The sequence below is a fragment of the Pezoporus occidentalis genome, unplaced genomic scaffold (genome assembly GCF_034315485.1).
Source record: "Pezoporus occidentalis ecotype Australia unplaced genomic scaffold, CSIRO_AGI_Poc_V1 ctg155, whole genome shotgun sequence".
NCBI classification, from domain to species: Eukaryota; Metazoa; Chordata; class Aves; order Psittaciformes; family Psittacidae; genus Pezoporus; species Pezoporus occidentalis.
The window spans coordinates 1,802,112-1,820,458 of record NW_026913372.1 but is presented as its reverse complement, the minus strand read 5'-3'; the positions used below and the strand labels follow the sequence as shown (position 1 = coordinate 1,820,458).

At 38.9% G+C, this 18,347-nt stretch overlaps 2 protein-coding genes across 9 annotated transcripts in view; one reads left to right on the top strand and one right to left on the bottom strand.

Annotated features, from left to right (window-relative positions):
- Positions 1 to 91: 91 nt before the first annotated feature.
- SLC25A16 (solute carrier family 25 member 16) lies at positions 92 to 18,229 on the bottom strand. 7 transcript variants are annotated; one of them, XR_009963416.1, is made up of 10 exons: positions 18,030 to 18,229; positions 16,966 to 17,058; positions 14,725 to 14,858; positions 13,092 to 13,155; positions 8,670 to 8,791; positions 8,114 to 8,180; positions 4,356 to 4,518; positions 4,108 to 4,184; positions 3,406 to 3,474; positions 1,528 to 1,667 (listed from the first exon to the last, which is right to left on the bottom strand). XR_009963416.1 is itself a non-coding variant. In XM_062611699.1 (9 exons), the coding sequence occupies exons 1-9, from the start codon at positions 18,121 to 18,123 to the stop codon at positions 1,511 to 1,513; spliced, it is 963 nt and encodes a 320-aa protein (XP_062467683.1). In that variant the 5' UTR covers positions 18,124 to 18,227; the 3' UTR covers positions 92 to 1,510. The 7 variants fall into 7 exon arrangements, 6 of the variants coding, with proteins under 6 accessions (XP_062467683.1, XP_062467685.1, XP_062467686.1 ...); XM_062611699.1 differs by lacking the exon at positions 4,108 to 4,184 and having other exon boundaries at positions 92 to 1,667; positions 18,030 to 18,227; XM_062611701.1 differs by lacking the exons at positions 4,108 to 4,184; positions 18,030 to 18,229 and adding an exon at positions 15,059 to 15,167 and having other exon boundaries at positions 92 to 1,667; positions 16,966 to 17,064.
- Positions 8,645 to 18,347, top strand: part of TET1 (tet methylcytosine dioxygenase 1) — an 83,589-nt gene continuing 73,886 nt past the window's right edge. Inside the window, exon 1 of one of the 2 annotated variants that reach the window (XM_062611695.1) lies at positions 8,645 to 8,765. The gene's annotated coding sequence lies outside the window, so the exon portion shown is untranslated. The remainder of the gene's footprint in view (positions 8,766 to 18,347) is intronic. The other variant, XM_062611693.1, reaches the window with a different exon arrangement.

Here is an 18,347-nt window from a genome sequence, read left to right as displayed (position 1 = left end):
TTATTTGTTGTCTGTTAATTAAGAATGACAATGTTACACACATTAACCTACATGCATTCTTTCTTACTGTAATACATACAGATCACACACATTAGTTCAAAATTTTTAATAAAATAAATTCAAATACATTTCTTTTTCTGTCCACAGCTCCACTGTTAAGTATCAAAGAAATACATAATTCTGAGAAACTGGAAAAAAAAATTTGAGCCACAAAGTTGGTATTGTATATATAAGTCAAGATCCAGTCTGTCAAATTTGTCCAGATGAAGCAAATCGATCTTAAGCCATCCACCACTTAACATAACCAATTCTTGAAAGACACTGCCAAAATATTTACAATAAATAACTTACATCACTTAAAGTAAATGCTTTACAGTTTCCTGAATCAAGTGAGTAAAATCAAAAGTACCAACGCAAATCATGTATAAACAAGTCTGTAAAATAATTCCCTCTACAAAAGGAACTGTAGAAGGAGGAAAACATGTAATAGTCTATTGCATACCATACTTTAGAAACAGTACATATACACATCTATAGCTTTCAGTACAATCTTCATTTTCTTTTCTTGCAGAAGAGGTTGAATGTGGTCCATATGCTTAAATAAGTAAAAGCAGCAGCATGCAGTCATGTTTGTCTCCATGGTTTAAGGTATGGACAAACCTGTTTACACAAGCTAGGACTGGAAAGTATGTAAAATACTTAGACACCAATAAGCTGAATCAAGAACATTCAGCTCCACAGAAGAGGTACAGGAATGCCTTTTAAGAGTAGGCCTATACTACCTGCCTTGAGGAGATCTTTTCTAGCACTTGTCACTGTAAAAGTTCCCCCTGCTTTTATTTGTGTAGCATTTTTCAGAACAGAACGTATGCCAAGTAACCAGCTTCCAAATTACAACATCTTTAATAATGTTAAATACAACTGAGCATTTTTTCTTCACACAGGAGAAGAGACCATCACATGTACCCGTCTAAAGACAGATGCATTGTTCCTGCATACAGAACACTTGTGCAAAAAAGTAACAAAAAGATGCTTAAGTTCAGCTTCTACAGAGCTGGCAAGTATTTGCACATGAAAACCACTGCATTTTGTTCAAATCAGTTTATTTAATTTTTAAAGAACAGATGTCTACTATCTTAAAAAGCAGTATACTCATGTGTTTAACTCCTGCAATGGTGAGAAAGCTAAATAACTAACAGCTTGAAACCCATATAAAATGTGGGTGTAGTATTAAAACTGTGCAATTCTTAACATTGATCTAATGAAGCCTAGAAGATCAAGTGCATAAAAGTGTTTATAGCTAACTAATAACTAATGTTTATTTTGATCTGTCCCCTGGTTTCACTCCAGGAAATTAACCACATTTTGGCAAATAAAACTGTCAGACAACAGCAGTTCCACAGCAACAGATAACCTTTTTTTTTTTTTTTTAATCTTCAAGCAATTTACTCACCAATATAATTTAAGGACTGATAATGTAGTTTTATGGTAAAGTCTTTTAAAATAAAAATCAGTTGAGATGCAAGAATTGTTTCATAAGTTCATATGTAGTAAAAGCCACAGCCTGGGAAGGAATGCAACGAATGTAATTTAGAGATAAACCACGGTATAATCCTCTTCGTATTCCATGTTGTTGATACACATATTTCAGTGTCTGCACCATTGTACTGGAAAAAGAAGAACTCAAATCATTATTGGATACACATATTCAGTAGTCAAAATCCCTGCAGGACACTTGTTCCACTTAGTTTTTAAGAGATCTATGGAGAAAAACCTATGGGACTTCATAAAGCATTATAGACTTTTCAGGACTCAGAACACAGCCTGAGCTTCTGCAAGAAACTTGGCCATAAGAGCCAGGAACTGGAAAGAGGACAGTGCAATCCCATCTAAAGAAGTTTAAGTCTGAAAACACCTGCCCTAATAGATACACTAAGACATTTTAAACCAGAATGGCTATACATCTGTTGTCTGTCTGACAGGAAGAAGTTGAGAAGCATCCTTTCTTCTTACAAATATAATACAGAGTAACAGAAACATAATTTGCTCAATGTAGCACACACTTCTTGCATTACAGATCAGTATTTAGGCTTGCATCCTATTCTCTTTCTTTGAGCACTATCATACTACCCATCCTTCTAAAGTTCTGCATAGAAAGTTTCTGTTTAGCTCTCTGTGTAGCTTTGTCCACAATGACAAAAAGCTAGTATTTTCTCTCAGAAGAGAAGGGCTAAAATTTGTTCTGGATATATTCGACCTTACTGAAAGCAGAATTTGATTTGTATATGCAAGAACAGTTTTCCTCACATGCTTACATTGAAACTGAGCAAATGAGTGTTGAATACAAAACAATGTAAAAATCTCCAAGGTACTCAATATTTCCAAGCTGTTAAAGATACTGCTGTTTGAGAACAGCTTCCATATGCCTCAAAGCTTCAAGGTTTCCTAGTTGTTTTATAATCTCCTTCTCTGAAGGTATATATGCCTACTCTCCTTCAAGGCACAGCTCTCTCCAAACACAGTCACAACAACATTGTTCAATTGGGAAGGCTAAAGTCTGTAAAAGTAGGCCACACAAATTCAGAAAGTAAACCCCCAATAAAAATTAACATATTTTTATTTTAAAAGTATCTGGAGTGGAAAACAGGCAAGGCTGGGGCGGGGTGGGAGGGAAGGGATTTAAGGCTGCTAAGGAAAACAGAACATCAGCTTTCACAGTAAGCAACACATACATTTGTTTATGAAAGGTCACCAAGAGAGACTACTAAGATCCAATTCATCATAGAGGAGATTAACAGTTAATCACGCTGGATTTAGACATGCAATTCCAGAAGATTGAAAGTAACCAAGATAAAACTGCCCTGCAATTTAATTCTATTGAGGCAATTTAAAATTTAGAAAGTATTTCACAATGAAAGCTGATTTAATCCTATGATTTTAAGGATATGGTACTTATATTTCTATTGGAAAATCCCAATGTGTGGGGTGTGGGATATTACCACCAATGCAAGAAAAGTCAAATAAATATTGTATAAAATCATCTTATGGAACAGACTCTGCACCATTAAAAACCACTTTGAAACATTCAGTTTCAGTAAAAGCATGCAGTCTCTCAGCAATCCTGCCAATATTAAAGGAAGACATTGCAAGCTGAGTTAATGCAAAAAAAGCGTTACTAATACAAACGCAGTATTATTAACAAAAGTGCTGTTGAGATTACCAGGTTTTCTCCTAACCCCAGAATTATGGCAGCTATTGACTGTGTGGAAACTTACTCATTAAAAAAAAAATGAATAAATCAATAACACAATAGTTTGGGGGGTTTTATTTTGTTACTTTTAAAACTAAGAATTTAACTTTGCTCAGACATCTAAAAATTCCGTTATTATGGATGAAAATACTTACAGGCACTTTTCAGCGTCTGGGAGAACTGCTCCTAACTGCATCCGCCTACGAGTTACATCAAGGGGATATCTATAGAAAAGATATTTGAACAGCAGTTCAACCAGACATGTGATGACTATATGAATATTGTTTAAAAAAGGAATACAAAGAAGTTCACAAACAACCCCCAAGCTCCCTTTTCAGGGACTCAGGAATCTGGCTCAGATTCTCAACACAGCTGAAAGTTCTCCTAAAAAGGCAGACTTCCCTTATACAACCAAAATGAGCAAATCAGTTCTCTTAATATATTCCATTTGGCATGAGTAAGGAAGATACATGAAGATCAGCTGAGACTATAAGAGTCTGTAAAACACTGGAGAGTGAATCAAAAATAAAATTAACAGTTTAAGAATTAATAGAAAATTAATTTGTAATGCAGCGCTTTAGTGAAAAATTGATGCCATAAAAGTCCATTAAATTAATTTTATGGACAAAATAAAACATGACAAGGGCAGCAGGAAAATGGAGTAAGCAGGCAAAGTAATTTAAAAAATGCCAAATACAATACCCAAGACTTGGGTCTTTTTTTTTTTTGGCTTTTGTTTGGTTGGTTGTTTTTTTGTTTTGTTTGTTCTATGGCTTCCCAGGTTACATTGTTTTGAAAATAAAGTCCAGTAATAAATTTCTGCAAGTTATATTTATGGTCAGAGTTTCATAGCTTACCAAACAAGATTCCAACTGATTTTAGGAGATCTGTCTGAATTTGTTTAATTGACTCAATGCATGTATCTTTAAAGACCCTGAAGATTAAACAGATATTTAGTAAATTAAACAGTAGGAAATAACTGAATTCCTGTGTCTGTCTGACCCGATTTAAAAATTTCACTAATAATAATGACACGTAAAATCATATTTGCAGATACAAGCTGTACAGACAAACAAACAAACCCACGAACAATACCCAAACTTACGATATCGTCTGAGCTATTGCTCCAGCTATGCCACCACACAGCAGATTTACGTGTGTTTTCAAAACTAAGACATCAGGATTATCTAATGAAGGCCGTCCAAGCAAGTTAGGTGCTTGAGAAAGTCCAATGCTCTTTAAGGTACCAAAGGTAAAAAATGAAAAACCTAAAAGAAAATTTAATGTACTTTCATAAAAAAAAAGCAAACTTTGTCAATGCATCATCATAATAAACAAAAAGCTGCACTTACAGAATCATAGAATTGTTAGGGTTGGAAAGGACCTTAAGATCATCTAGTTCCAAACCCCTGCCATGGGCAGGGACACCTTACGCTGAATCATATCACTCAAGGCCTCGTCCAACCTGGTCTTGAACACTGCCAGGGATGGAGCATTCACAACCTCCCTGGGCAACCTATTCCAGTGCCTCACCACCCTCACAGGAAAGAATTTCCTTCTTACATCCAACCTAAACTTCCCCTGTTTAAGTTTTAACCCATTACCCCTTGTCCTGTCACTACAGTCCCTAATGAAAAGTCCCTCTCCAGCATCCCTATAGGCCTCCTTCAGATACTGGAAGGCTGCTCTGGGGTCTCCATGCAGCCTTCTCTTCTCCAGGCTGAACAGCCCCAACTTACTCAGCCTGTCTTCAGATGGGAGGTGCTCCAGTCCCCTGATCATCCTCATGGCCCTTCTCTGGACTTGTTCCAACAGTTCCATGTCCTTTTTATGTTGAGGACACCAGAACTGCACACAATACTCCAGGTGAGGTCTCACAAGAGCAGAGTAGAGGGGCAGGATCACCTCCTTTGACCTGCTGGTCACGCTCCTTTTAGTGCAGCCCAAGATACGGTTGGCTGTCTGGGCTGCAAGCGCACACTGCCAGCTCATGTTCATTTTCTCATCAAGCAACACCCCCAAGTCCTCCGCAGGGCTTCTCTGAATCTCTTCCCTGCCCAACCTGTAGCTGTGGCAGGGATTGCTCCAACCCAGGTGTAGGACCTTGCACTTGTCATGCTTAAACTTCATGAGGTTGGCATCAGCCCACCTCACAAGCATGTCAAGGTCCCTCTGGATGGCATTCCTTCCCTCCAGGCTATCAACCAAAACAGCCTGGTGTCATCGGCAAACTTGCTGAGGGCGCACTCAATGCCACTGTCCATGTCAGCGACGAAGATGTTGAACAAGACCGGTCCCAACACCGATCCCTGAGGGACGCCACTCATTACTGGTCTCCAGCTGGACACTGAACCATTCACCACAACTCTCTGTGTGCGGCCATCCAGCCAGTTCTTTATCCACCAGGTGGTCCATCCATCAAATCGATGTCGCTCCAATTTAGAGACAAAGATGTCATGTGGGACAGTGTCAAACACTTTACACAAGTCCATGTAGATGACATCAGCTGCTCTACCCCTGTCCATCAGTTCTGTAGCCCCATCATAGAAGGCCACCAAATAGGTCAGGCAGGATTTCCCCTTAGTGAAGCCATGCTGGCTGTCACCAAGCACCTTGTTGATTTTCATGTGCCTTAGCATGCCATCCAGGAGAATCTGCTCCAAGATTTTGCCAGGCACAGAGGTGAGACTGACTGGTCTGTAATTCCCCAGGTCATCCATTTTCCCCTTCTTGAAAATGGGGGTTATATTTCCCTTTTTCCATTTGTCGGGAACTTCACCTGACTGCCATGATTTCTCAAATATGATGGCCAGTGGCTTTGCAACTTCATTTGCCAGCTCCTTCAGGACCCGCAGATGGATTTCATCAGGACCCATGGACTTGTGCGCATTCAGATTTTTAAGATGGTCTCGAACCAGTTCCTCTCCTACAGTGGGTGCAAGGTCTTCATTCTCACAGTCCCTGCATCTGCCTTGCAAGACTTGGGTGGTCTGGTCAGAGCCTTTGCCAGTGAAGACCGAGGCAAAGAAGTCATTCAGAACCTCAGCCTTCTCCAAATCCTGTGTAGCCAGTTCTCCTGAGAGCTTCCTGAGGGGGCCTACATTCTCCCTTGTCTGTTTTTTATTTGCTACGTACCTGTAGAATCCCTTCCTGTTATCTTTAATACCTCTAGCTAAGTTTAATTTTAACTGGGCCTTAGCTTTCCTAACCTGGTCCCTAGCTTCTCGGACAACATCCCTGTACTCTTCCCATGCCACCTCTCCTTGCTTCCACTTATTATAAGCCTCTTTTTTCAATTGAATTTTCCTCAGGAGCTCCTTATCCATCCAAGGAGGTCTCCTGGCCCTCCTGCTGCACTTCCTTCTGGTTGGGATGCAACACTCCTGAGCTTGCAGCAGGTGATCCTTGAATACCAACTAACAGTCTTGGGCCCCTCTGCCCTCTAGGGCTGTATCCCATGGAACCTTCCAAAGCAGGTTCCTGAAGAGGCCAAAATCTGATCTTTTGAAGTCCAGGGCAGTGAGCTTGCTGCACGCTCTTCTCACTGTCCTGAGGATCTCAAATTCAACCATCTCATGATCGCTGCATCCAAGGCTGTCCTGGAACGTCACATTTCCAACGAGCCCTTCCCTGTTGGTGAGCACCAGGTCAAGCATGGCACTTCTCCTTGTCAGCTCCTCTATTACTTGCAGAAGGAAGTTGTCTTCTACACAATCAAGGAACCTCCTGGATTGCTTGTGCCGGGCCGTACCATCCTTCCAACAGATGTCAGGGTGGTTGAAGTCACCCATGAGAACAAGGGCCTGTGAGCGTGAGGCTTTTCCTATCTGTCTATGGAGTGCTTCATCCGCAGGTTCTCCTTGATCAGGCAGTCTGTAACAGATCCCCACAGTAATGTCTCCCATAGCTATATTCCCTTTAACCCTGACCCACAAACTCTCTGTGGACTGCTCACCTGTCCCCAGACAGAGTTCCATACTCTCCAGCCTATCCCTAACATAAAGGGCAACTCCCCCTCCTCACCTGCCAGGCCTGTCTTTTCTAAAGAGCCTGTAACCTTCCATTCCAACACTCCAGTCATAGGAGCCATCCCACCATGTTTCTGTGATGCCTATTATATCATACCCCCGTAGACATGCACACATCTCTAATTAAAAACTATTTTCCAGTTCTTCTGGAAGTTTTTCTTCAGCAGAAAGAAATAAGATAATATTTTGAACTTCTACGCTAACTTCTGTCCAAATGAATAAGTGTTTATAATTAACATTGAAATAATTCTTTAAATAAGATAGACTGAGGGTTTTAAATTACTGGATTGCTCAGGAGTTAAGAGTAACTCCTAAGATCTTTTTTAACTGAAGAAAATCTCTCATATGTTAATTATGGGTATATTTTAGCTGGGCACTTCTGAGGTTCCTCCATTCCACATGGCTTTAGGTTGTCTAAGTAGTTACATTAAAGTCACCAGGAGATGGAGCCAATACAGAGACTGGATCTCAATCCATAAAGCTCTCTGCTCTCTCATGGATCTACTTGTTTGAGAAAAAAATATCTGAAGTGCTTTCTTGTGCGAAAACTGGGAAGCAGAAGAGAAAGAACCACTACTTTACCTCTCTCCCTCTTACCTCCAAATTTCATAAAAGGTAAGCTTTGCCTATTGAGGTTGCTTTAAAACACATAGATCGATTCTAGATTAAGACTCAAGAGTTGCAAATGCTTCTACTGGCCTCCCCTTCCAATCCAGTAAAAACCAGAATCTTTTTATTTTAACAGAAGCTAATTAACTAGGTGTACAAATGCATTATGTAAATTTAGTAGGGTACATAACTGCTGAAGGATTGCCATGTTCTGTTTTTAACTTACCCGCATATGGCGCCATTCCTACAATAGTTGGCATCAGCCCTCTGTAGAACCCACTAAAACCACCTTCCTTTGAAAGAAAAATACAAATACATTTTTGGCATGAAATACAACAGATGTTCATACAAATTTACATGACAGCAATCTGATTTGCATCATCTAGCACAAAGGAGCTAAAATCAAGTTCCATTTCTTCAGCCTGAAGAATTGAGGGAACTGCTGCCACAGGATATACAGAAGTGAAAATGAAGGAGAAAAATCTACATCCAATAGAGACATCTCTGCATTATACATATCACTTCTCCCCAGGTTTTTTTTCCCTGTATCATTACTACTAGCTCTTGAAAAGCAACTCCTCTCTGCTGCTTTTGCACTCCTACTTATGTAGTCTTAGGAGCCTAAGTAGAAGCATCTAGATAATTTTTTACATTAAAGCGATTCAATGTGCACGCAGTGAAGTCATGTTATTTTCCACCAAGCCACTATTTTCAATGCAGTGCAACATTCTTTAAAGAGCATACTTTGCTTTGACAGGACTGAAGATTAAAAGAAAAAATACCTTTGTGTAAATCATCTTGAATGCATGGATAATTCCCATGTACTTGTGTTCCCCTTTTACTTGGAATGCCAGACGAACTCTAACCATATCAAGAGGGTAAGTACAAATCACTGCTGTAATACCTTTATTAAAAACAAAAACAAAACAAGCAAACAAAACTCACCTACACCTTATCTGATTCTAGGATTATTTTGAAAATTAAAATTTCCTTTTGTGGCAGTGAATATAATAGCATATACAAATTATTTGGTTAACAAAACACTTAAAGTCACTTATAATCAGCAAATAGGAACACTAACTTCAGGAACACATGAAGGATTTATGTTTATACTTTGTGTTCACTGAAGTGGCACACCTAGACTTTGATTTTCCAAAGACTTATAGGCCTAACTGTATTCAAATGAACAATCTTATTTAAATCCATAGTTCATAAGCATCAGGCTAGCCAACTGCATCAGCTTTTCTGGATTGCAACCATGAAACTTAATCCAACCATAGCTTGGGGAAAAAAATAAATAAAAAAGCAAACCACCAAATTTACATGTTTAATTTCAAAAAGGTTGTGTCAGAATTTGATGTGATTACTGGATATAGATATATAGATTACTGGATATAGACACATGTATCTACTGCCTCTGAAAATACTAAATATATTCTAATAGCATTTAAAGGAAAGTCAGAGTGGTAGTGATGAAAAGTACTTTGCTGCATTGCATTACTGCATTTTAATAGTTCATGTTAACACCCACTTTAAAACTCTGACCAAAACAACCTATTTCTAGACTTAAGATGCCAAAAAAAAACCAAATCTTGGTATTTATCCAGCTATGAACTGCTTCAAAACTGATTAGATGCTGACCAACTTGTACATTTGGAAACAGAACTTCAGTATATAGAACAACTCCTCCAACAGTTACCTGAGTAACAAATTATTTCCTACTGCTAGTTTTTGAGATAAACCACTCAATTGCTGACAAATGATTTGAAGGGAACAGTTAAAACTGTTTCCTAAAAACAGAGGTAATTTCTAATGTCATATCACCAGCACTTAAAAAAAAACCAAAACAAACAAACAAACAAAACCTAGGAAAAAGGGAAAAAGAAAGCAAAAACCTTCATTTTCATAGCAGACTCTGAATTAGTTAAACATTACCTTTAAAAATTAGTCCTACAGAAGATAAGCACACTTTTTATGCTGGCAAGAAATTACCACCTCCTCTTTAAGTTTTAAAGTGTCTGAATAATACTTCTTTTTGTAGGTGTGTAATTTCTCCTCCTTTCCACAAGGTCAAAAGAAAACCGTAACAGGAAGGGATAAAAAAAAAAAACATCAAAACCCAAACATAACTCCAACAGCAAACAAACTCTTCACAGAAAGTCATTCCTTTTTTTTTTTCCTTCCTCTTAAAATCCTCTAGCTGTGAATTCTGGGAAAAAAATGGGATTTTTAATATCAGCCATAAAATACGCTTTTTTGAAGCAACTGCGAGAGGCATGTTACTGCCTACTTGTGATCAGTTTTGGGACACAAAGATTTTCTGGTGAAATCAACAAAATTACTCATGTCTATTCCTTAATTATGAGTTGTCAGAAATCAAATCACAGCATCTTAAGGCTGATTTCCTGTCCTGAGGAAGCAAAGCCTATCCCAGATAATGAGAGCAGAGATAAAAATTTCTCCCATGGTCAGTTAAACAGGACAGAATTGGAAGGATCTCAACACTTACGAGATATATACTGCAATTCCCAGTGTCTGGATTGAGACAGTCAGTATCCTCCCAGATCCATACCATTTTCTAATTGCATTTACTAAAAGTAAAAACTAAAAACATGTTTTCTGTAAAAGTTTTACGTAATTTGAGTTGATTCTAGATAACATCTGGTATTTTTTAGCTTTTTTGATTTTTTTATGTTCATCAAGTGCAGGGTAGGAAGTACACATTTTTGTGCTTTAGTTCAGATTTTTCAATTAGAAAATACAAAAATACTTAGATTTGCAAAATCACCCTGTGATATAGGTGTTATTTGATCATTTTGTTTCCTAAACCCCACTGACCTCTATGATTTCTCTATCTTCTCCCCAGCTGTCTTTCCTTAGAAGTTATATACCATCTATCTGTTAATGAGGTGTTACAACTGAAATTTGAATCACACAAGACTCAGGAAATTTCAGAGTTAAAGTTTCCACAGTAACTTTAACTTGGCCTCCTTAAATATATGCATTACAATAGGTTTTTCTTTTCTCTTACTCCACTGCCCCCATCCTCATTGCCTTGTTTTCCCTGTGGATATGCTTTTGATCCTGTTTATCAGTTACAGAAGATACTCAGAAGTTTCCCACCACTTTGAAACTAATTCTGTTGACTGCTAGTAATGTTGGAAACACTGACATAAGCAACACTTAAGTATCAGTAGTGTAAACAGAAGTGAAAGCAGACAGCTCTGTGGGTACTTGGTGTAAAGAGGACAAAAAGGAAAGAGAAACAAGGGTTATCCATTTTCAACTGCGTAATATTGGGCTCCAGGAAACTGTGAAGACCCCTCTCTACCAACACTGAGGTGCATGTAGCGTGCTATCTCCTTTAGTCAGTTAAACTTGGAAGAAACAGAGTATTATCCCTTATTGGAGCTAGCAAGAAACTAAGCCACAGGACTTAAAGCAAGAAATATTAACAGTTGCTTTTAAAAGTTTTTTCTTATTTGTTTGCAAACCTAGATAACTTCTGCATCAGATTTCAAACTCTATGTTCTTCTTAGTGCCTCCTTTCTCCTCCTAGTTTCTCAGCATACTCAAGGTAAGTAGTAGGACACTCACATGTGATAGTATTACTATACCTGACTGCTGTATTGATTTCACCACATGCCCAAGTCTAGCTCATCTATGCAGCTTTGGGGTTCTCCATACCATACTATTGAGTATATTGTATTTAAATGCACCACATGAAACATTTCATTTGATCACAGTTTCCAGGTAGTACTGTATATTAATTTTAATTCTATTACTTAAGCACACAAACCAGATTTAACCAGTAAGATGCCTCAAACAATGCCAGATGCTATTAATTTATCTATGCAAAGAATTCCAGCATGTCCAACACTGCCAGAGTTAAGCTGATTAGTCAATGTTTTCACAGTGCCTCAAGTCAGGTTCCAGGTCTCTGATAAGGGTCCCAAAATAGCTAATAAGCTTTTTCTTTGGGGAAGGCGGAAGAGGAGAGGAAGGGTGTGTTCTTTACTACAGTTAAAGCTGGAGGGAAAGAATGAAATTTTTAAAGAAGAAGAAAAAAAACACAAACAAAACAACAACAAAAAAACCCTACACTCAATGAAAAACCACCTAGGTATTTTTTCTACTTCTTTCAGATACAAAGCCAGCCAAGGTCTGGAACATATCTTGCTAAATGTGTTTTGCTGAGTTTTAGGATCTTTGAATTGTTTCACTTCATTCTCTTTCATTTTCTTCTGATGGCATGCAAAACCAAAATACTTTCATAAGATCTTTCTAGTTTAACTAAAGCTAGTGCTAACAAATCCCATTATTTTTATTCCAAAAAGAAGCTAAATATTAATATTCATGCCATAACTACTTATAAAACAGTATTAAGCCTAAAAACTACAAATTAAAAGCACACAAAGAACCACCTCAACTAAAAAACAGTCCACTATTACTTAGCTTTCTCTGTTTTTTCTTAGCTACTTATGGCTGAATGACTAGCAAAAGGAAAACAGAAATGTATAATCATACTACATACTGGCAGTTTAAAATGGGATTTTCCTATTGATACTGCACTAACTGATAAATTACGCTTTTTAACATTCATAGAATCATAGAATAATTAGGGTCGGAAAGGACCTTAAGATCATCAAGTTCCAACCCCCCTGCCATGGGCAGGGACACCTCACACTAAACCATATCACCCAAGGCCTCGTCCAACCTAGTCTTGATCACATGTATGATCTAAGAAGTATCATGACACTCCTCCATTGCATGTTGAAAAGTACAGACATTCCTAGAAAATCCAAAAAATCCACCCGTTTAAGGGCAGATTCTTCCAATTCTCTCTAATTCTATGGACTTATATTCAACATAGTAGAAACGGCAGTCAGGCTGATGAGCCAATTCTATTGAAACCTGCATCTTGATCTTGATGAGGCTGGATTTTTCTTTTTTTTTAAGCCATAATGAACACAGTAAAAAAAATGTGCTTTACAACACAGCACAGAATTAAATGCTTGAACAAATATATTTTAAAGAATACTTAGTTTTCAGTTAGGCAACTATTTGTTCTATTAACCATTTACTAGTACTTTTGCTTAATACAAATCTGCAACAGTTTGACCTGAGAACACATCAAATCATCCTCTAAACAAATACTAACTTTCCAGCAAAAGGGATGTCTGAAATCAAGTACAGAACTATACCTGCCATGGATCCAGCCATTAATCGATGCACATGCCCTGAAATCCCAAGTTGCTTCTTTATTACCTACAAAATACAGCACATTTACAATAATCGTACATAAGAAAACACAGGGAAGTACATCACACAGTTTATTACCACATTAATGCAACCTCTGCAGCTGTTTCCAAAAAGTTTACAACACTACAATTTCAAACCAAATCACTTAATTACTGATAGAGGAATTTTCTGAGCATTCCTGCTGTTACCAAGTTCCTATTAAAAACACGAAAGTGCCAAAATTCTACTAACAAGGCAGAATGATTAGTTAAAAGTATTTGTACTTTTTCCTTCAGACACTAGACTGATTAGTTATCTTTAACATGTTATACAAGGCAAACCGAACACTATCCTTGCATGAGAGAATGAAAAGGACACTGAGAAAAGCTGAAAAGTGAGACATTTGAGATGAGTAAATTTTTCTTCTACACACAGTACATGAAACATACTCCTATAAGGCTGTTTTTAAGACTTTAACTAGATTTAATAAAAAAATGCAAGCTTTTATCAAATAACAGGCTATTTAAGAAGCAATTTCTGCTATCAAGAAAATAATTTCGTATCTTCCTTTATATTTTTTCCCATTCTATACATTTTTGCAAAACATCTTGAATGTTGTTGTCAATTAATAAATAAATTGCTCTGATGCCAAATGGTTTCTCAAAATTTGCAGATTTGTAAATCATTTCATTATAAAGCATGGCATGCAGTCTTTCATTCAACATAACATAAAACAAGCACAAATCAACAGCATTTATGATTATACCACAAAAAAAGAAACTGTAATGCTTGTAACAATTACTTTGTATCAGCCTCCTGAAATTTGCTCTTTAGAGAAGGGAACACAATGTCAGTCTCACTGTCTTCAGTAAAGATAATGCAATTTACTTCACTGGGTATTCAATCTGACCTTCCGAACGCAGCATTTGTTATTGCTAACAGTAAAATGGTATTCTTCACCACACATAAGGAAAGTTTAAAACATGTTCATGTTAATACCTGACCTCCAAAAGAAGTTACATGGATTTATTATGTATTAATGTATTAAATGCACGAGAGCAGAAAGGAATCCACCAATTTTGTACAACCCTGAAATAAGCATTTTCTCTTCCAGGTCATTTCTATCTAGAGCCTGACATAGTCATTTGTCAGGTCAAATATAACAATCATATCCAGACAGATTTTCAAATTTAAGTTATTCTATCCATCAAGTACTAAGAATCCCAACACAATAGGTTCCATTTCACGTTTTGTTGCTACATTATTCACAAAGGGCTACTTTATAACAATATAAACAGCAGCAGATTTGAGATTAGTTTTTTTTTTTCATTAAAAAAAGAAATAGTACTCTCACAATACAAAGGTACAAAAATCAGTGGGTTTTTTTTTCCCCTTAAGCAATACTACAAAAAGTTTCACTGGTGTCCTGACATTTTTAACAGGTAGATTCAGAAAGCAACCTTAGAAAAGACATCAGCTAATTAATATTGTAAAAGTGTCAGTGCTAGTTTTGACCACTTAAAGAATCTGTATTCATTGTAGGCAGGGGGGAAAAAAAAAAAAAAAAAACACAAACCACAAAATAAATACAACTACCTTTTTATATTGGTCAAATGCCATAAACTGAATTGCGCCATATGGAAAGATTCTAATCATCATTGCCCCGTTTCCTTTATACAGCCCAAGGTAACCTTCCTTTCTGGGGACAGCACACAATGTAGAAAACACTCCTGCCAGCAATACAAAAAAAGATATTTTTTGTGGGGAGGGGAAAAAAATAAATCAAGCAAATATTAATAACAGTAAGTATGCATAGAACTGAGGCTGGATAGTGTTGCCTATTAACTGTAAGAGCGGAAAAATCCACTTTCAATGCCTAAACACTGCCATAAGCAGGAGATTTAAGGTTAAGCCTTATCAGTTTTCTCACCTCCCAGACTCAGTGAACCTCTTTCCAAATCACACATTCAGGCCCCATAACTTCCTGGACTGCAAGCAATCCTACTGCAGATGATGCTATCCACCCACAGAAGCTAATACTAGCAACAGAAGGAAAGAAACTGGTTGACTTGCAATTCAGCCAATTCAAAATAAATACTTCAAAATCTAAAACCGTGGGAAAACAATCTGATATTGCTACATGCCATCATGAATGAAAGGAAGTAAACGAGTTTAAGACTGTCACTACTTCCACATTAAACATTTCACACTTCCGGTCCCAGGATTGTTGCAATGTTAAGCAATCCTGTTCCCTTAATAGACAAGAAATAATGCAAGATCACACAAAGTTTGGGAAAAACCTACAGTTTTATTATAAACATATTATCAGTTTGCACAATTGCTATAAAATGGAGTTTTAAATTCTTTTTAAAGGAACAAACTAACAGTTAAACAGTTTTCATTCATATGCAACCATTTAATTATGTAAGAGCTGAACATGAAAAAGGCTTACACATTTATCTTACTTTCAGACAATTAAAAAAAAAAGTAGTTGAAAAACTTCAAATGGAAGTTTCACTAAAACAAATATTATTTAGTTTCTGGAATTCAAGATGTCATACAAATACTTATGCCATGATTAAAATTTCTCTCTATTGTCATGAGGAGTTACTGTTCTTATTTCTTAAAACACATGCTCCAAGAGCCAAACCAACGCCAGACCAAGGGCAGCAAAAACATTTAGTGGGGGCTTTGATTAACTAATCAATCCATCACGTCTCTGCACTTATAGGTACCTCACCCACATAATTTTCTTCTTTGCCTACATGTAACAAGGATATGCAGTCAAGTCAGACACATTTCAAATAATCAGCATCATATCTAATACCCTAAATAGGGAATAACAGAAGATTTTATTTGCTAATTATGGCACAGTACAAAGCAGACAGAAAATAAAAATGTAATGTATCAGTCAAACCAATGATTTCAGCCTTCAATTCTTAGACTGCACATCTGAGTGCCTACTTATGTTACCAAAACACTACCCTACTTGTGTTTCCCTTTTTGGTACAGTCAAGTGAATTCACAAAAAACTCCATTGAATTCTGTTTCTGTTTAGTGTCTGAGGGGAAAAATTCCAAAGTTTCATTACATGTAGAATTAACCTATTCCATTTGTTTTCTTGACAATGTAACACACTTATATTCAGAACCTAAGTTATGACATATTTCAAACACGTATGACATAAAATACCTCAAATGCTATGCACAAGAGGGCACTGTTACAGCCCCACAGAGAATGGTTCTGAACATGCTAACTGTAGGTTTCTTTTCTCACCGTGATGCAACACAGATGCAGAAGACAGATCGGCTGCACAAATCCACTTCTACCTTCAATTCACAACCACCATGCTACTGTCTGTAAGCGAGCACGTGTGAGTTTTGCAGGATTCAGTGGTCGCTATCTTATAATCACCATCACCCGTGAACAAGGGCTGCTGAGCCCTGAGAACTGGCAATCGCTGTGGCAGACTGCAGCAGCTACTAGCAGCAGTGATGGTTCTTACGTAAATGATCCAAGCTTTGAACCTGTGATTACCAATCTCCTGCAGGCTTCAGTGAGGGGAAAATCAAGCCGAGCTCTTAGATGCTTTATTGAGGATTATTCTGACATCTCAATCTCTAACACACCAACCAATGCCACAACTTACTTCCACAGGGCTTTGCTTTTCTTCTTAAACGCTAACAAAACATGGCACAGAGACTGACAAGGCTGATGCAGCCTTCTGTCCAGTCAATGCCTTTTTTTTTTTAATCAGCCACATCATATATATCAGCATGCCCAAGCCATGCACATTGAATTTAAAACGAAAAATGAGACACACAGCAGCCATCTTACCTAGGTGTTTGTAATGGTGGTTATGAGCTTGCAGCAAAATCTTTACTCGATCCAGTGGTGCAGTAGTTGTTTTGGCACAACATCCTGCAACACCTTTCCAAGAGGGGAAACAGAAAAGTGATGGGTTGCAGAAGTTCCTTACATCAGAGACAAATAAGGTATTTCTTAAAAAAAAAAAAAAATTAAATGCAATAGGGGAGGAGAAACTCTGGAACTGAAAAAAGTTCTTATGATGAGTAAACAGTCTCTATTAGAAATAAACTACAAAACCCTTAAATCCTTAATGAAACATATAAACTACTTTTCCAGATTACAAAAACCCAGAACTCCACTGCTCTCAGTTGCTGAAGTCACAGCAGAACCTTTCAGAGAAAGTTGCTGTGTCTTCCACCTGGTTTCCTTCTGCGGAAAACTGCCCTGGCTACTCTCCCAGAGGAGTGAGATACGCGTCCACCGTGTACCCTGCGCTGCTTCAGAGGCAGAGATGCAACAGCGAGCACAGACTGACATGAAAAATTTAAATAAACGAAACGTCTTTCTATCGCCTTGCAGAGCCGGCAAATGGGACGACACCCCATGGCAAGAACAAAGAGGCTTTTTGCGTCAGAGGTTAGTAACACGGGACTGTGCCTGCGAGGCTGGCTCCAGCTTCACAATCCCTGAATCTTCACAACCGCGGTCGCAACTGCTTCCGGAAAGAGACAGCCAACCTTTCCCCCACACCCAGACGAGGGCTAGAGCTCTCGGACTCTTTAATTGCGACTGCCCAGGACTCCTCACTGGTGCTGATAAGCGCGCGAATCACTCGCCTGTACCGAGCCACCGCGCACAAGCATACCGGGGAGGGAGGGGGGCCGGGGGGGAATGAAACCCCCACTTCCCCTAGCGATGATCCTCTCGACAGCAGCTTTACAGGGGACATTGACATGGAAGTGACCTCTGCCCTCCCCCCACTCTGCACCCCGGGCCGCCCGGCCTGCTCTCCCACTCCTTGCAGCCCGTGGAAGGCCCGCACAGACCAGGCACCGCACGCCGCCGGGCAGGGGCCCGCCCGGGGCACCCACCTCCAGCGATGAAGGAGCGCAGCCAGTAAAAGTCGCGGTGTGCCGCGCCCGGGGGCAGCGTGGCACCGGGACCCGCCGCCGCCGGGGAAGCCATGGGGCAGGGCCAGGCCGAGTGCGGACGGCGGCGGCTCCCTCAGGCGGCGAGCGGGCACCGCATGGGGCAGCGGCGCCCCTGCCGCGGCATAGGGGCGGAGCTCGGGGCGGCCCGAGATGAGCCATGGCCGGGACCGGCAAGCCGCGCCGAGGCGCCTGCTTATCGCGTCAGAGTCGGGGAGGCGGGCTTGGGGAGGCCTTGGGTGGCCGGGGAGAGCCGCGAGT